Raw genomic sequence first — 24,141 nt, 5'->3', positions numbered from 1 at the left:
TAAAAATTCCAAGAATTTGGATGGCAAATATTCAGCCTACTTAGTTTCCAGCATACCCTGACTTTAGGACTTGAAGCAATTTTCAGCTTTTATTGGAAACTATTTCATAACAGTTGGTTGGAATTTATATGTATACTTACATAGTTTTATATATATAAACATGTTGCTCTCCAGCCCAATTTAATTTTGTAACCTAATAGATAATAATAATAATAGGACTTTAGCTTTGATGTAGTAAAGTTTTTTTTTTTCCCCACCAGAGATCATGCCAATAATTGTTGTAACGGTTGGTCAGTAACTTTAGAAATCATGTAAATTGTAGTGCAGCTTGTTTCTTTGTATATATGTGTATGCTCCAGATGATGACCTTGATATGAAGGTTGAAACGTCAGGTTCATTTTGGTTTATATTAAACCAAATTTTGTTCCAACATGGTAGTTGTGTCCATAATTTTTCATAATGGTTTGAAAAAAAAATTCAAGGAAGCTTGTAAGATGCTGACTCATCATCCTAATCTCAACAAGAATGATGGATTAACAATTCCAAGAGTCTGAAAGAACCAGCTGAAACCTATAGAGCATTCAGAAGGACATGATGGTAGAATCCCTATACAAGACACCCATACCCTTATCAGTGGACAGAACCTAAAGATAACATGACAGGACCGGAGAGGTCAACTGATGTGGATGAGATTAGAATGACAAAAAAAGTTTGTCTATCTTTTGCATTGTATTTTATCATATTTTTATTATATAAATATGATTAATATTTTATTTTATTCAGATTTTTTAATGTTCCTCTTTCTTGACCTCACCAGAGGTCAAGCCATTTTAAATGGTTAACCAAGCAGTTATACTACAGCTTACTTATGTGTACTGTTAGGTAGCTTATTTTGTTCATACACATGTACAGGAAAACCTTTAACACAGATTCAATATGCACAATAATCAGTTAGCACAATTAATTGAAATGATACTATTTCCCATTTTAAGCAAGTGATTAATCAGTTAATCGATTTTTTTATGTTGTGCAAGATTTTACGTTACGTGAAATTTTTTGTCACCAATCTGCAGTGAGCGGAAAAGCAGGAAGTCATTAAGAGATATGAAAATAGTGCTAGTAATACCATGACTGTGCGACACCCGGGATACAGTGAGTCTACAGTTTGGACTATATTAAATAAGAGCAAAGAATACAAAGAACAAGGAAAAGTTGCTACTGCTTCTTTAAGTAAGCAGATCACACGAAATAGAAGCCATTTAATAATCGAGATGAAGCATCTCCTATCACTCTGGATATAACCAAAAAAGAATACCTCTTAGTACAGGAAATATTCAGGCAAAAGCTCTCTATATTTTTACCTCATTGAAAGAGACCAAATTTCAAGAGGAATGTGAAAGCTTTACTGCGAGTTTAGGATGGTTTGACCACTTTAAAAATCGAACTGGACTGCATAACATAAGAATAACTGGGGAATCTGGTAGTGCTGATAAAGATTCTGCAACCAAGTTTCCTGAAGAATTGCAAAGGATAATTCAGGAAGGTGATTATGACGATCAGTAAATATTCAATGTCAACGAAACTGGTCTATTTTGGAAGCATATGCTAACAAAAACTTTACTAGCTAAAACTGAACTATCTCAACTAGGATACAAAGTATCTAAAGATTGTCTTTTATTAGGAGGCGGTGCAGAAGGCGACTTTAAACTCAAGCCTATGTTAGTTTATCTTGTGCAAAATCCAAGATCTAACATTACTGAAGAAATCAGTACAATTGGAAAATAACTTGCATTTAATGAACTGGATAATGAAGATGTGAGAAACTTGCTCAATTCCCATTCAGAACAGGTAAACAAGAATGATCTCTTTCAACTAGAAGAACAGCATGCATACTGAAGAAGAAGAAGAAAAGGAGTGTGAACAACAAAAGAATGTTTTGTTGTTCACACTTTATATATTTTCAGGTACTTCGTGGAACTGTTCAAAATCATACTCTTAGATATTTCATGTTTTCTGAAAAGCAGTGGAATCGTTCTATTCCTCTGCTTTCCAGAAAACCTATATAAAACTATTTGAAGTGCAGCAGCTAGTCACCATTCACGTAACTAGATGGTAACTAGTTAAATCCAAGTAAAATCCAACTTGAAACTTGTAGAATAAGCTTTTTTTCTCTCTCATATTATGACCATTTCTGTTGTATAGAGCAGCCTTCCTCCTTTAATTGCATGAACACAGATTATAAATTTATAGTCAATTCAAAACAAATTGATTTCAATTTTATTCCCAACTTAGCTAATTCTCACAATTAGTACAATAATATCTTAGCAATGCTAATAGTTGGATGAGTGAATAGTATCTCTGTACTTCAGTCTACATGCTAGATTCCAATTCCTAGGTATAATTGATATTTGTGAATGCCTTTGGATGGTAATTGAAATCCATCACTAGTGTTTGACTTTTAATCTGCTTATCAGAGCCTTGAAAGGGATTGAAAAAAAATAACAAAAAAAGATTATTAATGCATTAATTTAAGACAAATTTGAATAAGACATTTCCTTGTTGCTAATCTATATGGAAGTCAGGAAGAAATAAATGAAAAGCAAATGGTTGTCTTGTGTTAGATTGTACACCATCTGTACACTGAATGTAGGCCCGTTTGTACTGGAGTCCAAAAGGTGTAATGAACCTGGGCAGCACAGTTTAGGGGCGGTATAATTGAACACATTCATAAAAAATAGGGAATGAATAATCCACCGTTTGTGCATATTTCTAAACTTCGAATGTGAGAGATTTCATTGAGGGACAGAGTCGGTGGGTAGTTAAATAAATGGTATGAGCTTCAACACAACTTACTTTAATTACTGTTCTCAGCACACCAAACAAACATTCTAGGAGCAAAATAGAGAATGTGCCGTGTGTGTGCATGTAATAATGAAATTACATAATGATAATTTTGGCTTTCTTTGTGACATCCCCAGTTTATCAAACATTCCGAAAGAAACAAGAATGAAATATTGTCTAGATCTACAAAATAAATTATCTAATGATACCAGAAAAGAAACTGATATAAATGTCCTAGATTTATGCGATGAATTAGATACTATTAAAGATTATTTAAAACCACAAATGACATGTTTAGATATTTTGCAATTTATATTTGAAAATAATTTAACAATGTTATTTCCAAATTTAATAGCTTTACATATTTTTTTAACAATACCATTAACAGTTGCTTCTGGAGAAAGATCCTTTTCAAAATTAAAATTAATAAAAATCACTTACAATCGAGTATGTCACAAGAAAGATTAAAAAATGTATTCATATTAAGTATAGAAAATGAAATACGTAGCAATTTAGATTTAGAAGATATAAAAGATTTTTCTGTAATGAAAACCAGACGAACATCTCAGTAGGAAATGAATAAAAATAAGTTTTTTTTTTTTTTTTTTTTTTTTTTTTTTTTTTTTTTTTTACTATTTGTGTTTTTTCTTTATTTTAATATACATTCCTCTTAATGTGCAGGTATGATAAAATGATTTGTAACATGTTATTCTGCTTCAGGATCTTTTAATTTTTAGTGAAAGGGGAGGCACAAAAATTTTGCAACCAGGCGGCGTAAACCCACGAAATGGCCCTGACTGAATGCATTAACAATAATAAACAAAAATGAATAGCTATATCTGAATTATTATAATAAACAAACATCTAATGGCATCTGAAGAAATGTGCTTAATACAAACATTTTCTCATATAACAATTTCTATGCTTTAAGAAAGAAAGAAAAACTTTTTTTGAGGCTAAAAGTATGCATAATTAATGAATATTTTATCAAATGAAAATAATTTCAAGACCTTCCTTTATTACACATATATAACTATTGATTCAATGTATAGCAATTAAAAATATCCTGTTAATCTGAAACTCTTCCACCATAATTAAAACATTGATTTGAGTTGTAAAAACTCACTTTCTTACCTCATGAAAGAAATAATATGAGCAGAGTATGAAAATATGAGGCTGAGAAAATAACTATAAAATAAAAGTTAGATATTCCTTACATGTCACAGAAAAAATACATAATAGGAGGAGAGGAAAGGACAGTTTCATTTTCTAATAAAGTAATAATGCTAAATACTTACGTATCAGCCCAAAAGAGAAAATCTCCAAACAGAGTAAGCGTGAAAGGATTCTCTAAAATTCCTTCCCCTATAACCATTTCTCTTTCAGTTCCATCAATATTGATCCTTTCTATTGTATCAGTCCGAGAATCACACCAATACAATTTATTTTCTTTATAATCCAAGGCCAAATCATTTACCCACTGGATGGATGCATTAACAAATATCTTCCTCTGACCTCCATCCAATAATGCCCTTTCTATTTTAGGAGGCGAGCCCCGATCACTCCAGAACAGATAGCTAGAAAACATATTAACACTCAAAAGTTAATGTAGCATAATTGTAGTATAATATGCAATACATGCATTACATTTCATAAATTACTATTGGTAGCTTAATTTATTTTTAATACTTCTCTGCAGAGTGTCAAACTGCAGACCTTACAACATCAAAATACGTTCTATACTATAAAGAATGATTTTTTTATATTTTGTTTAAATATATGGAAAATCATGTTTTCATATCTTATAATATTTTAATGGTAATCCCATGCACAAAAAGTAATATGACTACTGTACACCAGCACTGCAAATGGACATAAAAAGTTAGGTTCAAACTGTTAACAGTGGATATTTTAATGGTAATCCCATGCAAAAAAAAGTTATATGACTACTGTACACTAGCACTGCAAATGGACATAAAAAGTTAGGAAAAAGATTCAAACTGTTAATAGTGGATTCAATGATCTCCTGTTTGTACTCTTTAAGAAACACATGTGAAGGGATTTTGTTTCAGATGACATTAATAGAGGACACACACTTACTTTTGGGTTCATATCGTGACACACACGAGGGGAGGCTTGCAAAGTTCTGATAAACACCTAGAACAAAAATGATATTAAAGCAACTGATATAACCACAAGAAAGAACATATCTCTTAAAACCCTTTAACCCCCCCATGTTTCATCAAATCGTATAGGATATATTAGAAGACATGTCAGATGTTTTGAAGAAATTCAAATTCACAGACAAGTGTCAGCCATCATCATCAAGTTTTTTGTGTTGCAAGAAAAGTCTGCAACTAAGCTTCACCAAGGTGTATAATTTCAGATGATATACCTGAAAACATTGATGAGATGTATGCCATGATCTTTAACAATAGACGAATACCAGCCAAAAACATTGTAAAGGCTCTAGAGATATCCAGGGAACAAGTTGGAGTCATTACCATTTGGGGATGCAGAAACTCTTTACAAAGTAGGTCCCCAAATGTTTGAATGCCGACCAAAAGAGAGAACGTGTGCTGTCATCTCAAAGGATTTTGGGTCATTTTGAGAAATCAGGTGCACATTTTTGGTTTGTATTGTGACTGCTGATGAAAATTGGCTTCATTATATGACCCTGAGACCAAACAACAGTCAACAGAGAGTATCTCAAAAAAAAAAAAGGTGAAACTGTTACAGCAGCAGTTTATTCAACTGCTCTGAAGAAATTGAAGGAGATACTGAAGGAAAAATGCTGTGGGAAACTAAGCAGAGCCATATTGCACCTGCTCATACTGCTCATGAAATCCAACAGACAATATACAACTTGGACTTTCATGTCTGCCTCACACTTACCCTATTTGCCAGATCTGGCACATTTGACTATTTCTTATTCCCAAATTTAAAGAAACACTTGAAAGGAACAAAAATTTACCACAGATAATGAAGTGATATCTGTAGCTAAGGACTGGTTTGTGCAACAAGACAAAGACTTTTTATGCAAGGAATTGCAAATGATCCAGCAGCATTGTAACAAGCGTTTAACACTTTGTGGGGAATATGTAGATAATGTGTAAGTTGCTTGATTCTACCTCAATTCCTTCATGGTGATTATCATAGCTTTTCAGCACACCCTTATATAATAGTCCCTTGAGTTTGGGGTACAACTATGAAGGGACAGAGACTACCCACTGTGCATCTTAAGATTTATAAAAGTGTGAGAAAACTACGACTGTCCAACTGACAGTGGCTGTAGAAATATCTAAGAAATAAGACAGAAGAAACTGAATGTCTATGAGGCATGTGGATTGAAACAATGGTCATCAGATGGATAATAGATAACAGAATTAACAAGGTTATTATCATGAACGACAGGATCATGCGAATGAAATTGGGTCTTGGATAAGAGCGGGTGGTCGTATTATGTGTATATGCTCCGCAAGTTGGTTGTACAGCAGAGGAGAAAGATGAGTTCTGGAACGTGTTAGATGAAGAAATGAGGGAATTGGAAGAAAATGAGATGGTGATTGTTGGAGGAGACTTGAACGGACACATAGGAAGACAGAATAGAAACTGTGAAAGGGTGCATGGTGGCCACGGAGTGGGAATGATGAACCAGGAAGGAGAGAGGGTTGTGGACTTTGCAGTAGCGTTTGATCTGGCAATTGTGAACTCGTTTTTCTACAAGAGGGAAGAATATTTGATAACATTTAGGAATGGTAACAACAGTTCCCAAATTGACTACATTTTGACTAGAAGAAAACATCTTAAGGTTGTGACAAATTGTAAAGTAATTCCAACAGATCAAGTAGCACAGCAACACCGACTGTTGTGCGCAGACCTTAAAATAAGATCGAAAATAAGAACCTCTGGATGCCATGGGATGAAGACAATTAAGTGGTTTCGCTTAAAAGAGAAGAGTGTGAGGAATCATTTTAGGGAGAGGGTGTTGGAGAGGATTTTGGATGGACTGGAAACGTGTAGAAGATTGGTGGAAACATAATTCAAAAGTAATCCTGAGCTGTGCAATTGAGGTGCTTGGTGAGACATCTGGAAAGATTAGAGAGCAGAAGGAGGGTTGGTGGTGGAATAATAATGTACAAGAAGCAGTGACAGCTAAGAGGAAGGCAAAGCAGAAGTGGGATGAGTCAAGGGTGGAAGAGGACAGAGAGGTGTACAGAGAGAGAGAGAAAGCAAGAAGCCAAGAGAGTTGTGACACAGGCAAAGGCCATGGCATATCAAGATCTGTATGATCAATTAGAAACAAAGGAAGGACAGAGAAAAATTTACCGACTGGCAAAATGTAGAAATAAAACAGCAAAGGACATCTTACATGTGAGGCAGATCAAAGACGCTGAAGGAAGAGTATTATGGAGGGATGTGGACATAAGAAACAGATGGAAAATATACTTTGAGGGACTTTTGAATGAGGAAAATGCAAGGAGTCACAGAGGATATGGGCAGCCTTCTGAGGGGATAGTGCAGAACATCAGTAGAGTGGCAGTGACGGAGACCATGAAGAGGATGAGGAATGGAAAATCGGTGGGGACCTGATAGAATTCCAGTGGAGGCATGGAAGCACTGGGGGAAGAGGGAATTGACCTTGCTGTGGGACCTGTTAATGAAAGTTTGCCAACAGGAAAATATACCCGAGGAATGGAGGGAGAGTACTCTTGTCCCCATCTACAAGGGTAAAGGGGATGCACAAGGCTGTAAAAATTACAGAGGAAAAAAGTTGATGTCCCACACAATGAAGATCCTAGAAAGGGTTCTTGATGGTAGATTGAGGAAGGAGGTGGAGATTGCAAAGGAACAATTTGGCTTCATGCCTGGTAGATCAACAATAGATGCTATCTTTGGGTTACGGCAGATGATGGAAAAGTATCAAGAGAAACAAAGGGAGCTACATCTGGCATTTATTGATCTGGAGAAAGCATACGATAGAGTGCCAAGGCAAGAAGTCTGGAGGTGTCTGAGGGAGAAGAAGGTGCCGGAGAAATATGTCAGGTTGTTGCGGGAAATGTACAGAAATGTGAAGACAAGTGTTCGGACCTGTCTGGGACAGACAGAAAATTTTCGAGTAACAGTTGGCTTGCATCAAGGGTCAGCATTAAGTCCGTTTCTGTTTAATATTGTGATGGAGGTGGTAACAGAGGAGGTGAGAGAAGATGCGCCTTGGACAATGTTGTATGAAGATATCTTGCTGTGTGTAGATTCAAGAGAAGAAGCGGGAACTAAACTGGAAAGATGGAGAAAAGTACTGGAAAAGAGAGGTATGAGACTGAGCAGAAGTAAGACAGAGTATATGTGTTGCACAGTGGATGGCAGACAGGAGACAGATCTGGAGCTGGAAGGAAATGTCATCAGGAAGGTGAGAGACTTTAGATACTTAGGGTCAACAGTGGAAGAAGATGGAGGAGCTGAGAAGGAAGTGGGATGCAGGATACAAGCGGGTTGGAGGAACTGGAGGGAGATGGCTGGAGTGTTATGCGATAAGAGGGTGCCGATCAATCTGAAAGGCAAAATCTATAGGACAGTAGTGAGGCCAGCTATACATATGCTATAGAAACTGTGGCCCTGAGGAAAAATAACATCAGCAGGATGGAAGTAGCAGAGATGAGAATGCTTAGGTGGATGTGGGTGTGACCAGAAAGGATCATCTGAGAAATTACTATGTCAGGGGAACAGTGAAAGTTACAAACTTAGGAGCGAAAATACAGGAGGCAAGGTTGAGATGGTTTGGTCATGTGATGAGGAGGGAGGACGAATATGTGGGAAGAAGAGTCATGCAGATGGATATGCAAGGAAGGCGGAAGCGTGGGCGGTCAAAGAAGAGATGGAGGGAGCTGGTAGAAGAGGACTTGAGGATGAAGAACTTGGATGTGGTGACAGCCCAAGACAGGAAGGTGTGGAGGAGACTCATTATAAACAGTGACCCCACTTAAGTGGGAGAAGCTGCAGAAGAAGAAGATTATATGAGTTAATCATGTCAAGTTAAGTAATCAGGTGGATCATTATTAGTCTAACAACTCTTTCTTTGAAGTGAGATAACAATTGTGATAACAAATCACAAATTCATCAAGCTGCTGAATATAAGCATATCCAAAATGTGAGATTATATTCAGCAGCTTGATGAATTTGTGATTTGGATAAAGTTAATAGTTGGAAGTTTTTTCCCACTTGGTTAGACTATAATAAATTTAGTTTAATCCTTTATCCAAGTGTAAGCAAACAAAGTTTGCACCTGAAGTCTCTTCAGAACTAAGGCAACTTTACCACGAGTTGACTCAGTCCTGAAGAGACTCCAGTAGAGCTAATCTCAGGTGGTCTAGTAACTTAATTAACATAGGAGATGAAAGACTAGCAAAACAAGTGTTCTTTGACAGGAAAAAGACTCAGAGGAAGACCAAGATGTAGAGATATCTTGAAAGATAACAGATTAATTTGGAGGAAAATTACTGATAGGATAGTTAGTAATGGTATAACTTTTTCATGTAGTACTACTATGACTATTATCCTTTAACACCCCCCCCCCTCCCGAGAGTACATATCACGAATTTCATGATAATGATGATCCACTGTTGATACATTGTACTTACCAGCAGCCTTCCGCCTGCTGATGATGATGACAATTTGTAAATTTCAGGTTAAAATAAATGGGAATTAAAGTTTATTACTTTAATGATTTCTTTTACAGTGTGTAAGTGTAATCTAGTTATACTATTATGGTACAAGTATTTTTTTATGCAAAGGTTTGGCACAATTCCTCAAATCCTGATGATACTTATCTGTGCATATGATCCCACAATAGGTTATCAGCTGACAAACAAAAAGAAAAGCTGGTTCCTGCTGAGAGATCTGAACAGCAAAGTAGGAAATGAATACTAGACATAGAAAAGTTGAGATAAAAAAAATCAAAATAAAAGAAAAACAAATAATAGTGATACCAGCTGGATTTCTGTTCAGAACACAGAATTCTCATTATTAATACCATGTACAAATTCACAAGGATAGAAGACATATGAGGGTGATCTGAAAAGTTCTCAGCCTAACAATGAAAACACGAATCTATAATTTCAAAATTATTTTTATTTTTCAACATAATCTCTCTTAAGACTAATACATTTACTCCAGCGATGCTCCAGTGCTACAGGGAATCTTACTGAGAACCACTACCCTGTAGTGGTTCTCAGTAAGATTTGCAAAATATCCCTCTACATCTCGATTCGAAGAAAAACGCTGACCAGCGAGAAACAGTTTTAGTTTTGAGAAGAGATAGAAGTCAGAGGGAGCCAAATCTGGAGAATACAGTGGATCTTCCAACAATCCATAGTGCAGATCCCTGAATTTTCCCACTGCAAAACACCTTTGTGGGAAGGTGCACTGTCCTGATGAAAGATAATTTTTTTTCTTCTGCAAACCAGGTCTTTTGTCACAAATTTTTTTGTCTAGTTTGGTTAAAAGATCAGAATAATATTTCCTGATTATTGTTTTACCCTTTTCAAGATAATTAATAAACAAAATGCCTTTAGTATCCCAAAACACCAATGCCAATGAATCAGCATGAATTGCCAATGCAATTCCTGCTGATGAAACCAACATTGTCTTCTTTGGTGCTGTTTGGATTCTGGTGTGTAATGGTGAATCCAAGTCTCATCCATAGTAATAAACTGACATACAATTGCATGAAAATTCAGAGATTTTCATGCAAGTGCATTTTTGATCTGCTGTGAGCAAGCAAGTCATCCATCTTGCACAAAGCATTCTCATATGCAATTCTTCATGCAAAATATATCCTACACGTTCTTTTGAAATGCCTATAGTCTCATCAATTTCACGCACTTTGATTCACCTGTCATCCAATACCATATCATGCACTTGCTCAATGATTTCTGGTGTTGTCACCCTTTTTGGATGTCCTTTACATGGATCATCTTCAAGGATGGTACAGCCATGTTTAAACCCGGCAGCTCATTTCTTAATTGTTGAAATCGAAGGAGAAGAGTGCCCATAAACTTTTTATGAACTTTGAATGAATTTCTTTTGGCGTTAAACCTTCTAACCACATGATACTCAATTTTATCCATTTCAAGGGTTACAGACAACACTTTTGCTTCAGACAGCTGTATAAAACAAACCACTTGATAGAATGACTTGCAATTTCACATGGATGCTTATGACAGATATGCCAACTAGAAAAAAAATCTTGCCGATAGTGTTGCCATCTATGGTCGAGGCTGAGAACATTTCGGACCACCCTCATACACAATAAGTCATATTAATTATATAAGTGTTGATAGCACTATCTTCATTTTTTTTTTTTTTTAAATAATGAAGGATGTGAAATAAGAACTGATCACTGTTTTGTAAAGAGCATGAGAAAAATTAATTCTGAATGAAAACAGTAAAATCTATTAGCTTTGATGAATGAATTGTAAATCCAAATATACAAACATTATTCAAGAAAAAATAGAACAGTATGAAAACAAGAATCTTCAGAGACAAAGTGGCAAACTAAAAAAAAACATTGATTCATACAGTGAATAAAGCAAATGAAGTTCCTTACAAGGATAGAAAAATATTCACATTACAGAGGACTAAAGAAGCTGAAAACTAGGGCCACTGCTCTTTCTTATGATACCTTTCTATGAATTAGAAAATACACCTCTTCCTCAAATCATTTTTTAAGTTACTATATTATTTGTTTCTCAATAATAATAATAATAATATGATTCCTAAATAACTTAAGGAACTCACTACGTATACTAGAATATAAATTAAAATAAACTTTAATATATACTTCCTATATTTCGGTAACATCATGTTGCCATCTTCATGGGAACATAAGACTAAGACACATGCATGCAGGCACTAAAACAGCATATGAGGTCGAAGAGAGAAACCACTGTTTTACCTAAAGTCGTGATGGTGCCCCCCCCCCCCCCCATATAGATTGTGCCCGTTATTGAAATTGTTTTGTCAAAGTGATATGTATAAAGCATTTAAAAAAAATTTATGTACTTACTGGATTTGATATTTGTATTACTTACAGGAATTTTATTGTAATTTAAAATTATCAAAAGTAGTGTTTTATGAAGACATTCTCTTGTCGCTAACAGAGACAACGTGCCAGCCATTATACCTAGTTTCTCGCTTGCCACTTTCATGGAGTGCGCATGCTCGCTGAGAAGTTTTATGTGTGATTGACAGCTGACAAGTTTGGTATCAAAGCAACGGGACAGTAAACAAGATAGCATTCGCAAGGAAATAAGAACACAGGCCGGCAAACATTTAGATTCAGAGGAAATTGAGTTTTTTTATGTGACAGTCGGAGGAAAATTAATAGTATATTCCGAAAAAGGAAGTGTGGAACTATTAAATTTAAAGTGGAATTAGTATTGATAAATAAAAGGGAAATATTGTTATAGGCGTTTATAAAAGGAATATTGGAGGAAAGGCTAATTGAAAGATTTATAGTAGGTTCCGAAAAGGGAATAGTAGAACTGTAAATTCTTTTAAAGTGGAAGAGTTAAGACTGTCAATAAACATTAGTGAATAAAAGAAGTAGTTGCTATTTATGTTCTAAAGGAATGTTCGAGAAAACTCTGATTAGGAAGTTTCATCTGTATTAAGGACGCCAAATCTAACTGTTATTTCTACTAAAAAGAAGACAGAATTAAGTCAGGAAGATTTAATGTGTGTGCTACATGAGTGATAAGAAAGGATCCTGTGAAAATGAAGAATAAAGTCATATATCTTTGGAAAAGGGCCTTGACAGAGAGAAACTGACAATGAACACTTGTCATTGTGAAAACAAAGTGTTTAGTCTAGTCTTAAGTGTAAGTTTATTTTTAAAAGGCCTTGGATCCAATTAATTCTGTAATTAGTTATAGTTATGTAAAGATGTTTGAAGTGTATATATATTGTTTGTGTTTTATTAAATGTGTTTATTTTGTATTTTGGTCTTGAGTCAGTGATTATTTGGATTCTGAAAGAAATAGCAAAAAAGAGGTCATTGCACCAATCGGAGTGAACCCTTGTGCAATAAATAAATATAATAAAAACACTCAGAAATAAAAAAAATTATTGTTGAACAGAGATCATCTCTACAGACAGGATAATATTAAATAATTAAAAATCCTATATTTAAACAATGGCGCAGCTGGTAGGATTAATATTATGATAATATCCTCTATATAAACATCTCTAAATAAAAATAATCTATAATTATTAACAATGTGTCCAGTATAGAAAAACAGAAATTAACTATGAATTTAATTCTGAATGATAGGTGAACTGATCATGATATATACAGGAGAAATTAGTGTTCTTCCTGTATTTTTTTTTCCTAGCATTTTCTAGAAAAAGGATTCTAGAATTTTCTGCTCAATATAAATAATATATTTTTTCATCAAAAAATTTCTTATCCCCATCATTACTTTATTATCCTTTGAGGGCATTATGTACATTGAATTTTGGTTCTTTCATTTGACTAATAAAATTAACTTACTTAAAATATCATGTCAAATTATTACTGAGCAAATAAATTTTAAAATAAATATTTTCAGAAGTATATTTTTTGGCTTTCATTCTAGAATCCATATTTTATTAACATCATGAACAATTTGTGAAAGAGCATTGGATAATGCATCTGAGCTGAGCTGAGTTTTTACTAGCACCTCAACTTTACCACTGTGTAACAATGGCTTCAAAATTATGTTTTATAAAAGTGGTTTCAATACACCCAATGTATCATTGAAGCCAAAAAGTCATTGTATTTATCAAGGATGAAAGAAAGTAATTCAGGGGTGAAGTCAAAAGACTTTTTCTGCATCATTCATTTACCAACTTTAAAGAATGCACAGAACAAGAAATATATACATAACAGCCACTGAATTAGAAATCTTTATGCAGATGTACAAAAAAGTCACTAATGCAGTGAATGTGCAAAATACTTGTTCAAGTGCATCAGCATGTATTCTATGCAACTATTTAAGAATGCTGCTGGACAGTAATTGTCAATAGTGTTGATCATAATGGCAAAAAATAAGGATCTTTTGGATTTCAATAAAGAGCTAATTGTGGATGCCCATCTGGCTGGAGCCACAATTTCAAAAACAACAGAGCTGACTGTTTTCTCAAAAGGTGAGATATCCAGGGTTATGGTCCTAAGACAGTCTGTCAGGAATGAGATAGCTGAGGTCTGAGAAAGCTTGTATGGACAAACAGAACTTCCTGTGTGAAACAATTAACCGAAGCATTTAATGAAGGCTGTTCCCAACCCATATCTCACTGAACTACATGCAGGGAATTGAAGAGAATTGGTTCTGGCAGTTGCATGCCTATATGGAAACCATGTTTTTCTGCAAAGAACCAAAAAACGTTCGGCTACAGTGCCATCAGGAACACTGTGAGTGGATGCCTGAAGACTGGAGAAAAGTTTGATGAGTGACAGTACACCTTGTTCTATACCAACGAGGCAGAAAGTTTGGTGGGAACCCCATGAAGCAATAAACCCAGTTTGCTTTATAAACACAAACTGGAGAAGTGTTATGGTGTAGGGCAGGTTCTGTTGTTACGAAACAGGTCTCCTGATCTTGCTGGAAGGTACAGTGTCCTCCAGGAAATATCTGAACATTGTTACCAATCAAGTCCTTCCTGCAATGTTGACTATTTATCCAGCAGGCGACGGTTGTTTCATGGATGACAACACTACTGTCCGTCATGAAAGAAATTTTCAGTAGTGGTTCAACAAGCATGACAGCAGCTTTTGCCATCTTCCATGGCCACCACAAAGTCTGGATCTGAATCCCATTGTGAAGATGGGATATGTAAGTAAAACAGATCCAGTAGCAACGTCCTCTTCTGTCAAATCTGAGTCTTAAAGGTGTGTGGTATGTTGTAGATGTAGAGGCAATTCAATGACTTGTGGAATCTATGCCAAACTGAATATGAGCTGCAATTCAGGCTAAAAGGAGTCCAACACTGCATTAAATAAGTTTCTAATTCAGTGACTGGCATGTGTACTAGTCTTTTTGTTTTGTTTTTTCTGTGGGCCTCCTAATACATATATGTAGCCTATTGTACATCCATAAGCAGTCTATTAAAAATGTAATATAATCTTTCTCCAGTCATGTCATCTAAATGGACAAAATCTCTCAAAAAAAAATATATGCACATATTTGAATTCTGGAAATCCATAAACCTAACAATAATTGTTATCTGTTCTACATGGCATAAATCATGGGTTATATCTAAAACAACTCAGTACTATTTGGCATTTCCTATCCTATTCAAAATTATTTCACTCTTTGAACATGCTTGGATTTTAATATTTGGCATTATTTTACCTTGTTCAAAATGATTTCATTCCTTTTGTGTGCTGTCATTTTAAGTATTTGGTTTTACATTTCATTCTCTAAATAATGTGTAATATTATTTAATGTCAACGTTTGTATTCTGCATAAATGTTATGTCATAATGTATCAAATTTTGATACGGTTTCTGCCAAATTAAGAAAATACCTATTATCATGCATAAAGTTTCTTGGATGATCCTCTGAAAAGACGATGCTTCCCATAAACTGAATCATGCAAATTATATGCTCAATGACAGCATGAATTATTATTAACAGTAGATCTTGATAGAGTAAAAAGACATCACTAGAGGTACAAACTGTTACACACAAAGCTCACCACATTGTGCATTAAACTCATTTAATGTATCCCCATTCACCATACTGTAAGATCCATAAGTTAAAATTGGCTTGAATACTGTCTTATATACAGCTAATTATGACTGAGGAAGTGAGTGGTATGAGTATAGAAAATGAGAGAAAGGGTGTGCAAGAGGAGTAGGGAAACGGGGAAGTTCAGGTTGGACAGGGGTACACAGCGTGAGAAATGTGGATGCTCCGAGAAGAGGTGAGAGCATGTGCAGACAGGAAAGGAATGGGATGGGATGATCTGGGATCAAGAGGAAACAGTTGGAATTAAAAAGGGTTTTAAAATGAATAAGCAGAAAGGGAAGTGGCCCCAGTCGAGCATCGAGAGATCACATCGAGTGAGTGGTATCAGTGGAACTAGCTGTAGATCCAGAAATGAGCTGTGGTGTTTGTATACAAATGCTAGAAGTATAAGAAACAAGGCAGATGAAATGGTTGCATTAATTGCGTCTGTTCACCCAAAGATTGTCGGAATAAGTGAGACATGATGTGTTTCGTTAGGATAAAAGGGGTAAAAAGGGAGGGGGAGTGCTATTGATGATAGAGAAAGAGTTATGTCCATACAAAGTAGAGATGTAAGAGGGAAATAATGCCAGTGGTTTTGAGGCAGTATGGTGTGAGATAGAGGTGAATGGAATCAAATACTTGGTTGGATGTTGTTATAGACCAGGTAAATGTAGATGGTGGTGACTATGAAATGTATATCAAATTAGTCAAGCAAATAAGAAAAGGGTGATCATTATGGGCGATTTTCATTATGGCAATATAGACTGGAATGATGAGATAGCAACTGAAGTAAAGAAAATGAGTTTCTTGAGTTTTTGAGGGATAACTACCTCAGACAGTATGAAACAGAGGGCACGCGAGGATTCGGGGTCTTGGATTTGGTCATCTCATCAGAGGATGTAATTATAAACGAGGTGTCAAATCATCCACCATGAGGTGATTACCTGGGTGGTTGCCAGCAGCGTAAGAACCTCTGTGAGAAAAGAGTATATGTGGGACTACAGGGTGGGGGGATTATGAAGAGCTCAGGAGACAGCTTGGGGTGTAGTTTGGAATGAGGAGTTAGTTGGAAAAGAGATCAATGCAGCTTGGGGGATTTTCAAAAACTATCTAGTAGATGCAATGTCTAAATGTATTCCAAGGGTGAGAAGGTTAAATAAGGTAGGTGTGAGATGGATGGATGGATGAATAAAGAGATTAAGCATGCGATACAGAGAAACAGGGCTTTGTGGAAGCAGCTTAAGAGAAGCGGAAATAACCAATTCCGTGAGGTCTACAAAGACCAGGCAAGGAGGGTGACTTGGTTGGTGAGAGTAGCTAAAGAGAGGTATGAACAGCAGTTAGCTAATGAAGCCAAAAATAATCCTAAGGAGTTATTTTCGGTATGTGGCCAGCAAAAGAAAGAATGATTATGGAAGGATGACATTGATAGGAGAAAATGGTATCAAGACATCTGTTGCATAATGTGTGGTGGAGATACTTAATGAGCAGTTCATAAGGATCTTTCAATCTTATGAATGTGACTACATGGAGAGATTGAGAGCAGTAGATGATGGGGAGGAGAGACTGACCGTAAGTGAGCAAGAGGTGTATGGGAAGTTGAGTAAACTAGATGTTAATAAGGCTGTGGGACTTGATAATATATCACCACGTATTCTGAAGGAATGTGCCAGGGAGTTGACACCTGCCTTGACATATTTTTTTAATATGAGTCTTGCACTCAGTCAAGTTCCTAAGGAGTGGAAGGAGGGCGAGATTGTGCCACTTCATAAGGGAGGTGATCGAACTCAAGCATCAAACTATAGGCCTATCTGTGTGTCAGGTGTTCAGGCTAAGTTGTTGGAGAAGCTTGTGAGAACTAGGATCCAGAGTTGGGTTGACAATGATGGTATTATCTTTGATGGACAGCATGGATTTGCTAAAGGGAGGTCATATGTTTTAGTAATCTACTTACTTATTGCAATAAAGTGACTGCTTTCTTGGACAGAGGAGAAGGATACACAGTAATACACTTAGTTTTCGCAAAAACGTTTGATAGAGTACCTCATGATAAATTGATAGTCAAACTAGAGCAGATTGGGTTGGATATTTGATTAGTGCATTGGATTGGAGACTGGCTATCTGATAGGTATCAATAAGTTGTGTATGGGGGAGCGATATCTAGGAAAAGGAAAGTCACTAGTGAAGTGCCTCAGGGGTCTGTTTTAGGGCCATTACTATTTAACTTGTATATTAATGATATTGGCGAAGATTTGGATGAAGATATTCAGTTGTTTGTAGATGATGCAAAGTTGGGATGAACCACGAAGATTAGAGAAGATGATGTAGCCTTACAAGGATACTTGAATAAATTGAGTGCTTGGGCATGGGAATGAGGATATGAGTTCAATGTTGCAAAATGTGAGGTTTTAAAATTTGGAAAACAAACATGGAATGCAGAATTTATGCTTGCTCAGGATATATTGTCGGAGGTGGAGGAAATAAGAGTTCTGGGGGTGATAAGGATCTGAAATTTAGGGGACACATTGCCAAAATTGTGAAGACAGCACAAAGGCTTCTGGGAATGATGCGGAGGACACTGACATGTAAAAGTAGGGAGATTCTTGTTCCATTGTAAAAGGCTTTGATTAGACCACACATGGACTATTGTGCCCAGATTTGGTCACCTGGTTTTCAGAAGGATGAAGAGATGTTGGAAAGAGTCCAAAGGCGACTGACTATGGTAGTTTCTGACCTCTGGAATGTCGAGTATGAGGAAAGATTGAGAAGATGTAATTTGCAGAGGCTGGTGGACAGGAGGAAGAGGGGGAGATATGATAGAGACCTACAAGTTGGTAAGGGGTTGTTATAGGATCAATGCTGGAGAAGTTCTACAGAAAATAGTGGGGGATCAGGGGAGAACCAGAGGTCATCCCTGGAAACTGTATAAAGAGGGTGTGAGTAGGGGAGTAAGAGGCAGGTTTTTATCATGCAGAGTTATAAATGCTTGGAATGCCTTGCCTGAGAGTGTGGTGGCTGCAAGGAGTTTGAATGTGTTCAAGGCACGGTATGATGAGCTGTGTGTGTGAGATAAAAGGACCTCCCAGGTGAGTCTTTGACTCTTTGAGGCCTTGAGGTAATAACAATAATAATAATATAATATTTTCACTAATTTCTCTCTTATTCCATATAAATTTATTCAGCTGACTTCCTACCATACCAGCTTTGTTGATTCTATTGTCTATTTCGATATTTAATTTACCATCTTCACTAAAAATCATGTCTAAGTAGCTGAAATGTTTTACTTGTTCTATAGGTTTTCTATTCAAAATGCAGTTGATATTTTCAATGTTTCTGCCTATTTTCATTGTCTTTGTCTTGTTATTGCTGACCTTCATACCATATCATATCTAATACAACAGTTATTCATTTAATAATGGAATATTGCAGACTTGTAGCAGATTTATTTAGAAGTATAACATCATCTGCATAGAGCAAAGGGTTGACATTAACATCTCAAATTTTGATATCAGGTTTAATACCACTTTCCTTCATAATGTGATTCATATAGATCAGTGGTTCCCAAAGTGGGGGGTGGGATTACTTAAGGGGGCACCAAGAGGCAAATGCTGCACACCTTCAGTGTGCAGCATTTTGCAGCACACTGAAGGTGTGCTGCAAAATGCTGAAATGTGGAATAATTAATTGCTGGTGTTTGATTATTATTATTATTATTGTTTCCAAGACATTTTTCATTGTTTTCCATGTTATTGTTTTCCAAAACATTTTTTGAGTTTTTTGTTGGTAATTTCTGAAGTGGTCCTTTTTTACCTTAATAGTACTGAGTGTGTTATAATGTTTTTTCCCATATTCATATTTACTGAACAAAAATGTAAAGCTTTTAGCTATGTAAGTGTTGTGTCACAGCTTGGCAAATTATAGGTTCTGTTATATTGTGAGGATATAAAAATAAAGATTATCATTTACAAAAACTGCTTTCAAATATGTATGTACACTTATTTCTGCATGTTGCAGAATAGAAATGGCAGATGCAGATATGTCAAAGAAGAAATGTAGGCAGTATAGCACTGAATACCTAAAATATGGATGCATACCAGCACCAACAAACTAGCAGCTGCCAATGTGCCAATTTGTGAAAGGGTCTTCTCTAATGTGGCCATGAAGCCTTCCAGAATAATTTAACATTTCAAAAAGTACATCCTGACAAGGCAAGTAGATCAAGGATTTACTTTCGTTGGAGGTTCCAGATTAGGTAATAAATCCATTTTCCAATACTGAGGTAGTGGGAGCCATGGAGTAAGAACTAATTGAGCTATAAAATGACTTTGAGCTGAAGCCAAAATTTAAGAAATCTTAAAATCTTATGAAGAGTTTTGGTTGCAGAAAGAGATCTCCGCTCTTTCTGCAAAGAGATTTCAAAGCCAAATAGAGAAACTACAAAAGTTTCAGTGAAACTAAGAGTTTCATGCCGAATATAGAAACTATAAAAGTTTCGGCAGATCCAAGCGTAAGCAAACCTTTCATGACAGGGGCAACTCGTAGTAAAGATGAAGTAAGCTCTGATCACTATCCTTAGTATTTCCCATAATATAAAACACATCTACTAGTGGACATGTATGATGTTATGTGTGTCCACTAGGAGATGTCTTTTACATTATGGGAAATACTAAGGATAGTGATCAGTATTACTTCACTTTTACTACGAGTTGCCCCTGTCATGAAAGGTTTGCTTATGTTTGGATATGCCGAAACTTTTATAGTTTCTATATTCGGCATGAAACTCTTGTGGTTTCTCTATTCGGCTTTGAAATAATGTTGGATTCAATATCAACTTAATTTGAATAAGACTCCAGATAACTCAATGTGGAGATTTAAGATGCCTGCTAAGTGATATTAAACCAGACATAGGAAAACTGGTATCACTCCATGAAACCCATCCATCACATTAAGGATTTTCAGAACATTCAAGTCAATAGCTGCTATTGAATAGTCTTATTATACAATGTTTTATTAGATTTTAATGTAAAGTTGTTATTAAAGTTAAAGGTTTTTTTTTTTTTTTTGGATTTAAAATATATTTAACTTATAAATTAATAATTTGTTTTTAAAATGTTATTACCGTTCCTTGTGAGTTGTGTGAATTGCTTTTCTGAATGCAGGGTAGGCTCAGGTAAGACGGGGGGGTGGGGCATTGCCGATGAATTTATGGATTCGAGGGGGGCAGTGGCCAAATAAGTTTGGGAACCTATGATAGAGATAATAAATAACAGAGGGGATAATGTACATCCTTGTCGCACACCAGATTTAACATAAAATCTGGCAGGTAGAATTGAAGTTCTTCCTGAACTTCAATTCTACCTGCTGACTTACAACTCAAATAAAGACTAAGTATTGCTTGATATAATGCCCCATCGATACCATATAACGGTAGCATTTTGAATAGCTTCTCTCTTGGCACCTTGAAATATGCCTTTTCCAGATCTACAAAACTTAAATACAGATCTTTGTTATATTCCCATGATTTCTCAACTATCTGTCATAAAGTGAAAATCTGATCCTGACAGCCTCTATTTGTCCTGAATCCAGCTTGTTCTTCACCAAGCTTTTCTTCCACAATTCTTCTCGATCATTTCTCAAGTATACTAGCATATATCTTACCAGGAACAATCAGTAATGAAATTCTCACATTCAGTTTCATTTCCCTTTTTATATATGGGTACTATGAGAACTATAATCCAATCATCTGGAATTCGTCCCTCTGTCCAAGCTTTATGAACTATGCAGTGCAGCCAATGTAAGACTTTTATACCTCCATACTTGGGCATTTCTGGTCAAATATCATCTACTCCTGCTGGCTTTCCACATTTCAGGCTTTTGATGGTTTTTTCTACTTCAAGTATAGATATGTATTCCTGACTGCGTGCCCAATCAATGTTTACCACTGCTGTCATCGCTGCTTGTTCCATTTAGCAATTTTTTGAATTATTCCATACTTCAAGGATATCTTTTTCTCCTGTTTTCATATCACCTTTATCATCTCTAATTCCTTTTACAGCACCCTTTTCTCCATTTGTGAGCTTCTTCAACAACCTCCAGAATATCTTGCCACCTTCTTGATATTTATTTTCTATGTTCTTACCAAAGTCCTCCTATGACTTTTGTTTAGCTAGTTTTATACAGTGTTCAGCTTTCTTCTTTTCTTTCACTACCTCTTTAACTTCCTGTGTCCACCAAGGAGTTCTGATTTTTCTATCCTTGCAGACAACCTGTCCACATGCCTCTCTGGCTGAATCAATCAATGTTTTCTTCAGAGCTTGCATCGAATCTCCTAGGTTGGATTCCTGTTCTCAAACTCTTTCATTTTTTCTTGAATAATGTTTGTATGTTTCAGTCTACAGTTCACATCTAAGAGCTGCTCAACTTTTATTCTCTTTAAAACTTTCTTACATGTTCTTCTTTTCAATATGAAATTCAATTTTATCCTGCTCAAGACTAAATGGTGGTCACTTGCAATTTCATATCCTCTGAGCACTCTAGTATCCTACCAGAGAGAAAACCACACAATTAACAATAACATAGTCAATGAGACTTTTCTTATTCCTTGCATCTTCTCTCCATGTAAATTTGTACCATATTTTTATGTTGGAACATGGAGTTAGTAATAACCAGTCCATGTTCTGAGCAGAAATCCAACAAGTATTTGCCATTATTATTAGCTTTGCTGTTTTCTCCAAATTTTCCCAAAATATTTTTTTATGTCTGACAATCATTTCCTACTCTGCTATTTAGATTCCCAACAAGGACCAACTTTTCATTTTTCATTGTGCAAGTTGCTTTTTCTAAATCCTCAAAAAATTCCTCCAGTTCTACCTTAGCAGAACCTTCTGTGGGACCATAAGCACAAATAAGTCTTATTGTCCAGTTCCCATTCTGATATTTGTCCACATATGTGGGAAAATCACACACACAGTGACATATCATCAAGTCCCACAAACTTAAATAATAAAGTTAACTCAATTCCCCATTTATCTCAAGCTCACTCGCAGGAAATCCTTCCTCCTTTCCCACTGCACTCAAACTCTGCATGATACATTCATGAAGATGAAATAACTTTATGTACTGCTCATTTAATATCTCAACTATATCCTTCTACCAACAAATATCGTTTTTCTGTAATCACTTTCTTCTGCTGATTAGATATCAAAAGAATCTCATTAGGATAGTCTTTGGTTACATTAGCTACCTGCTGCTCCTACTGCACTTTTGCTACCCTTATCAACCAGGTCATTCTCCCTGCCTGTTCTTTGTACTCCTCATGCAACTGATTATTATAATAAATTTTATGCTGCCTCCATAATGTCTTTTTCCTCTAGATTGCATGCTCAATTTCTTCGTTCATCCATTTTGCACCTATCTTATTTAACCTTAAGACCCTTGAAATACATTTAGACATTGCTCCTGTTAAATAGTTCTCAAATAGCTCAGGCAGCAGTGATCTCCTTTCCACCCAAACTACTCATTCCATCATACAAACTGTTTCCTGAGCTTTCATAATCACCATCCTCATAGTTTCACAAATATACTTTCCTCACAGAACTTCTCATATGGCTGAAAACCACCCAAGTAATCACATTATGGTCACTCTCGCCAACCAGAGAAAAACTTACACCTACAATATAATGACATACTCGGATTTGATCATTTGATGAGATGATCAAATCCAAGAACTTTGTGAGCCCTCTGTTACATACTACTTAAAGTAGTTATGTCTGAGAAACTCAAGAAATTCATTTTCTTTACTTCCGGATGTTATCTCATCACTGCAATTTATATCACCATAATTAAAATCACCCATAACAATCACTGTTTTCCTATTTGCTTGGCTAATTTGCTCATACAATTCATTGGCACTGCTGCCTTGCATGTTACCAGATCTATAGGAATATCCAACCAAGTATTTCATTCTATCTGCCTCTACCTCACATTATATTGCCTCAGAACCACTATGACTAATTCCTCCTTGCACCTCTCCCTTTCATGGACACACCACTCCTTTTCTATCAACAGTAGCTCTCCATTTCCATTTTTGCCTTTTCCTATCATCACAAAAAACATCATACCCTACTATCTCAATTCCTGTCAGGATGTTGTCCTCATTTAGCCAAGTTTCACTTATTCCAACAATTTGGGGTGAATGAACTTGATCAATGCACCAATTTTGTTTCCCTTATTTCTGATACTTCTGGCATTCATATCTGGATCTATAACAAGCTTCGCTGATACCACTTCTTAGATGTGATTCTTCTGTGCCTTTCCCCAAGCTATTTCTGTGTCTCTCTCTCATTACCCACTAGTACCCTCACAAGATCTAAATGCCATCCCCCCCCCACCACATTGCAAGCCATCTCGCTCATTCCTTAGCTTATTAACGAAATCATTTCTTCCAACGTCAACCCTCTAACTCTGTATCCCTCCCCCTCATTTTTCTTTCTTGTCTATCTTGTACTCCTTTTCTCTCATTCTGCTCACTT

The 24,141-nt window shown here is 35.9% G+C and overlaps 1 protein-coding gene across 1 annotated transcript in view; it reads right to left on the bottom strand.

Annotated features, from left to right (window-relative positions):
- The window catches only part of LRP1 (LDL receptor protein 1), a 1,646,373-nt gene that overhangs the window by 995,826 nt on the left and 626,406 nt on the right, over positions 1–24,141 (bottom strand). The window contains exon 41 of the mRNA XM_090402369.1: positions 4,140–4,418. Coding sequence (XP_090258495.1) covers positions 4,140–4,418 — 279 coding nt within the window. The remainder of the gene's footprint in view (positions 1–4,139; positions 4,419–24,141) is intronic.

The sequence above is a fragment of the Typopeltis vanoorti genome, chromosome 2, assembly GCF_054136105.1.
Source record: "Typopeltis vanoorti isolate ZY-2024b chromosome 2, IOZ_Tvanoo_1.0, whole genome shotgun sequence".
In the NCBI taxonomy this organism is placed as follows: domain Eukaryota; kingdom Metazoa; phylum Arthropoda; class Arachnida; order Uropygi; family Thelyphonidae; genus Typopeltis; species Typopeltis vanoorti.
This window is presented reverse-complemented; position numbering and strand designations above follow the sequence as displayed.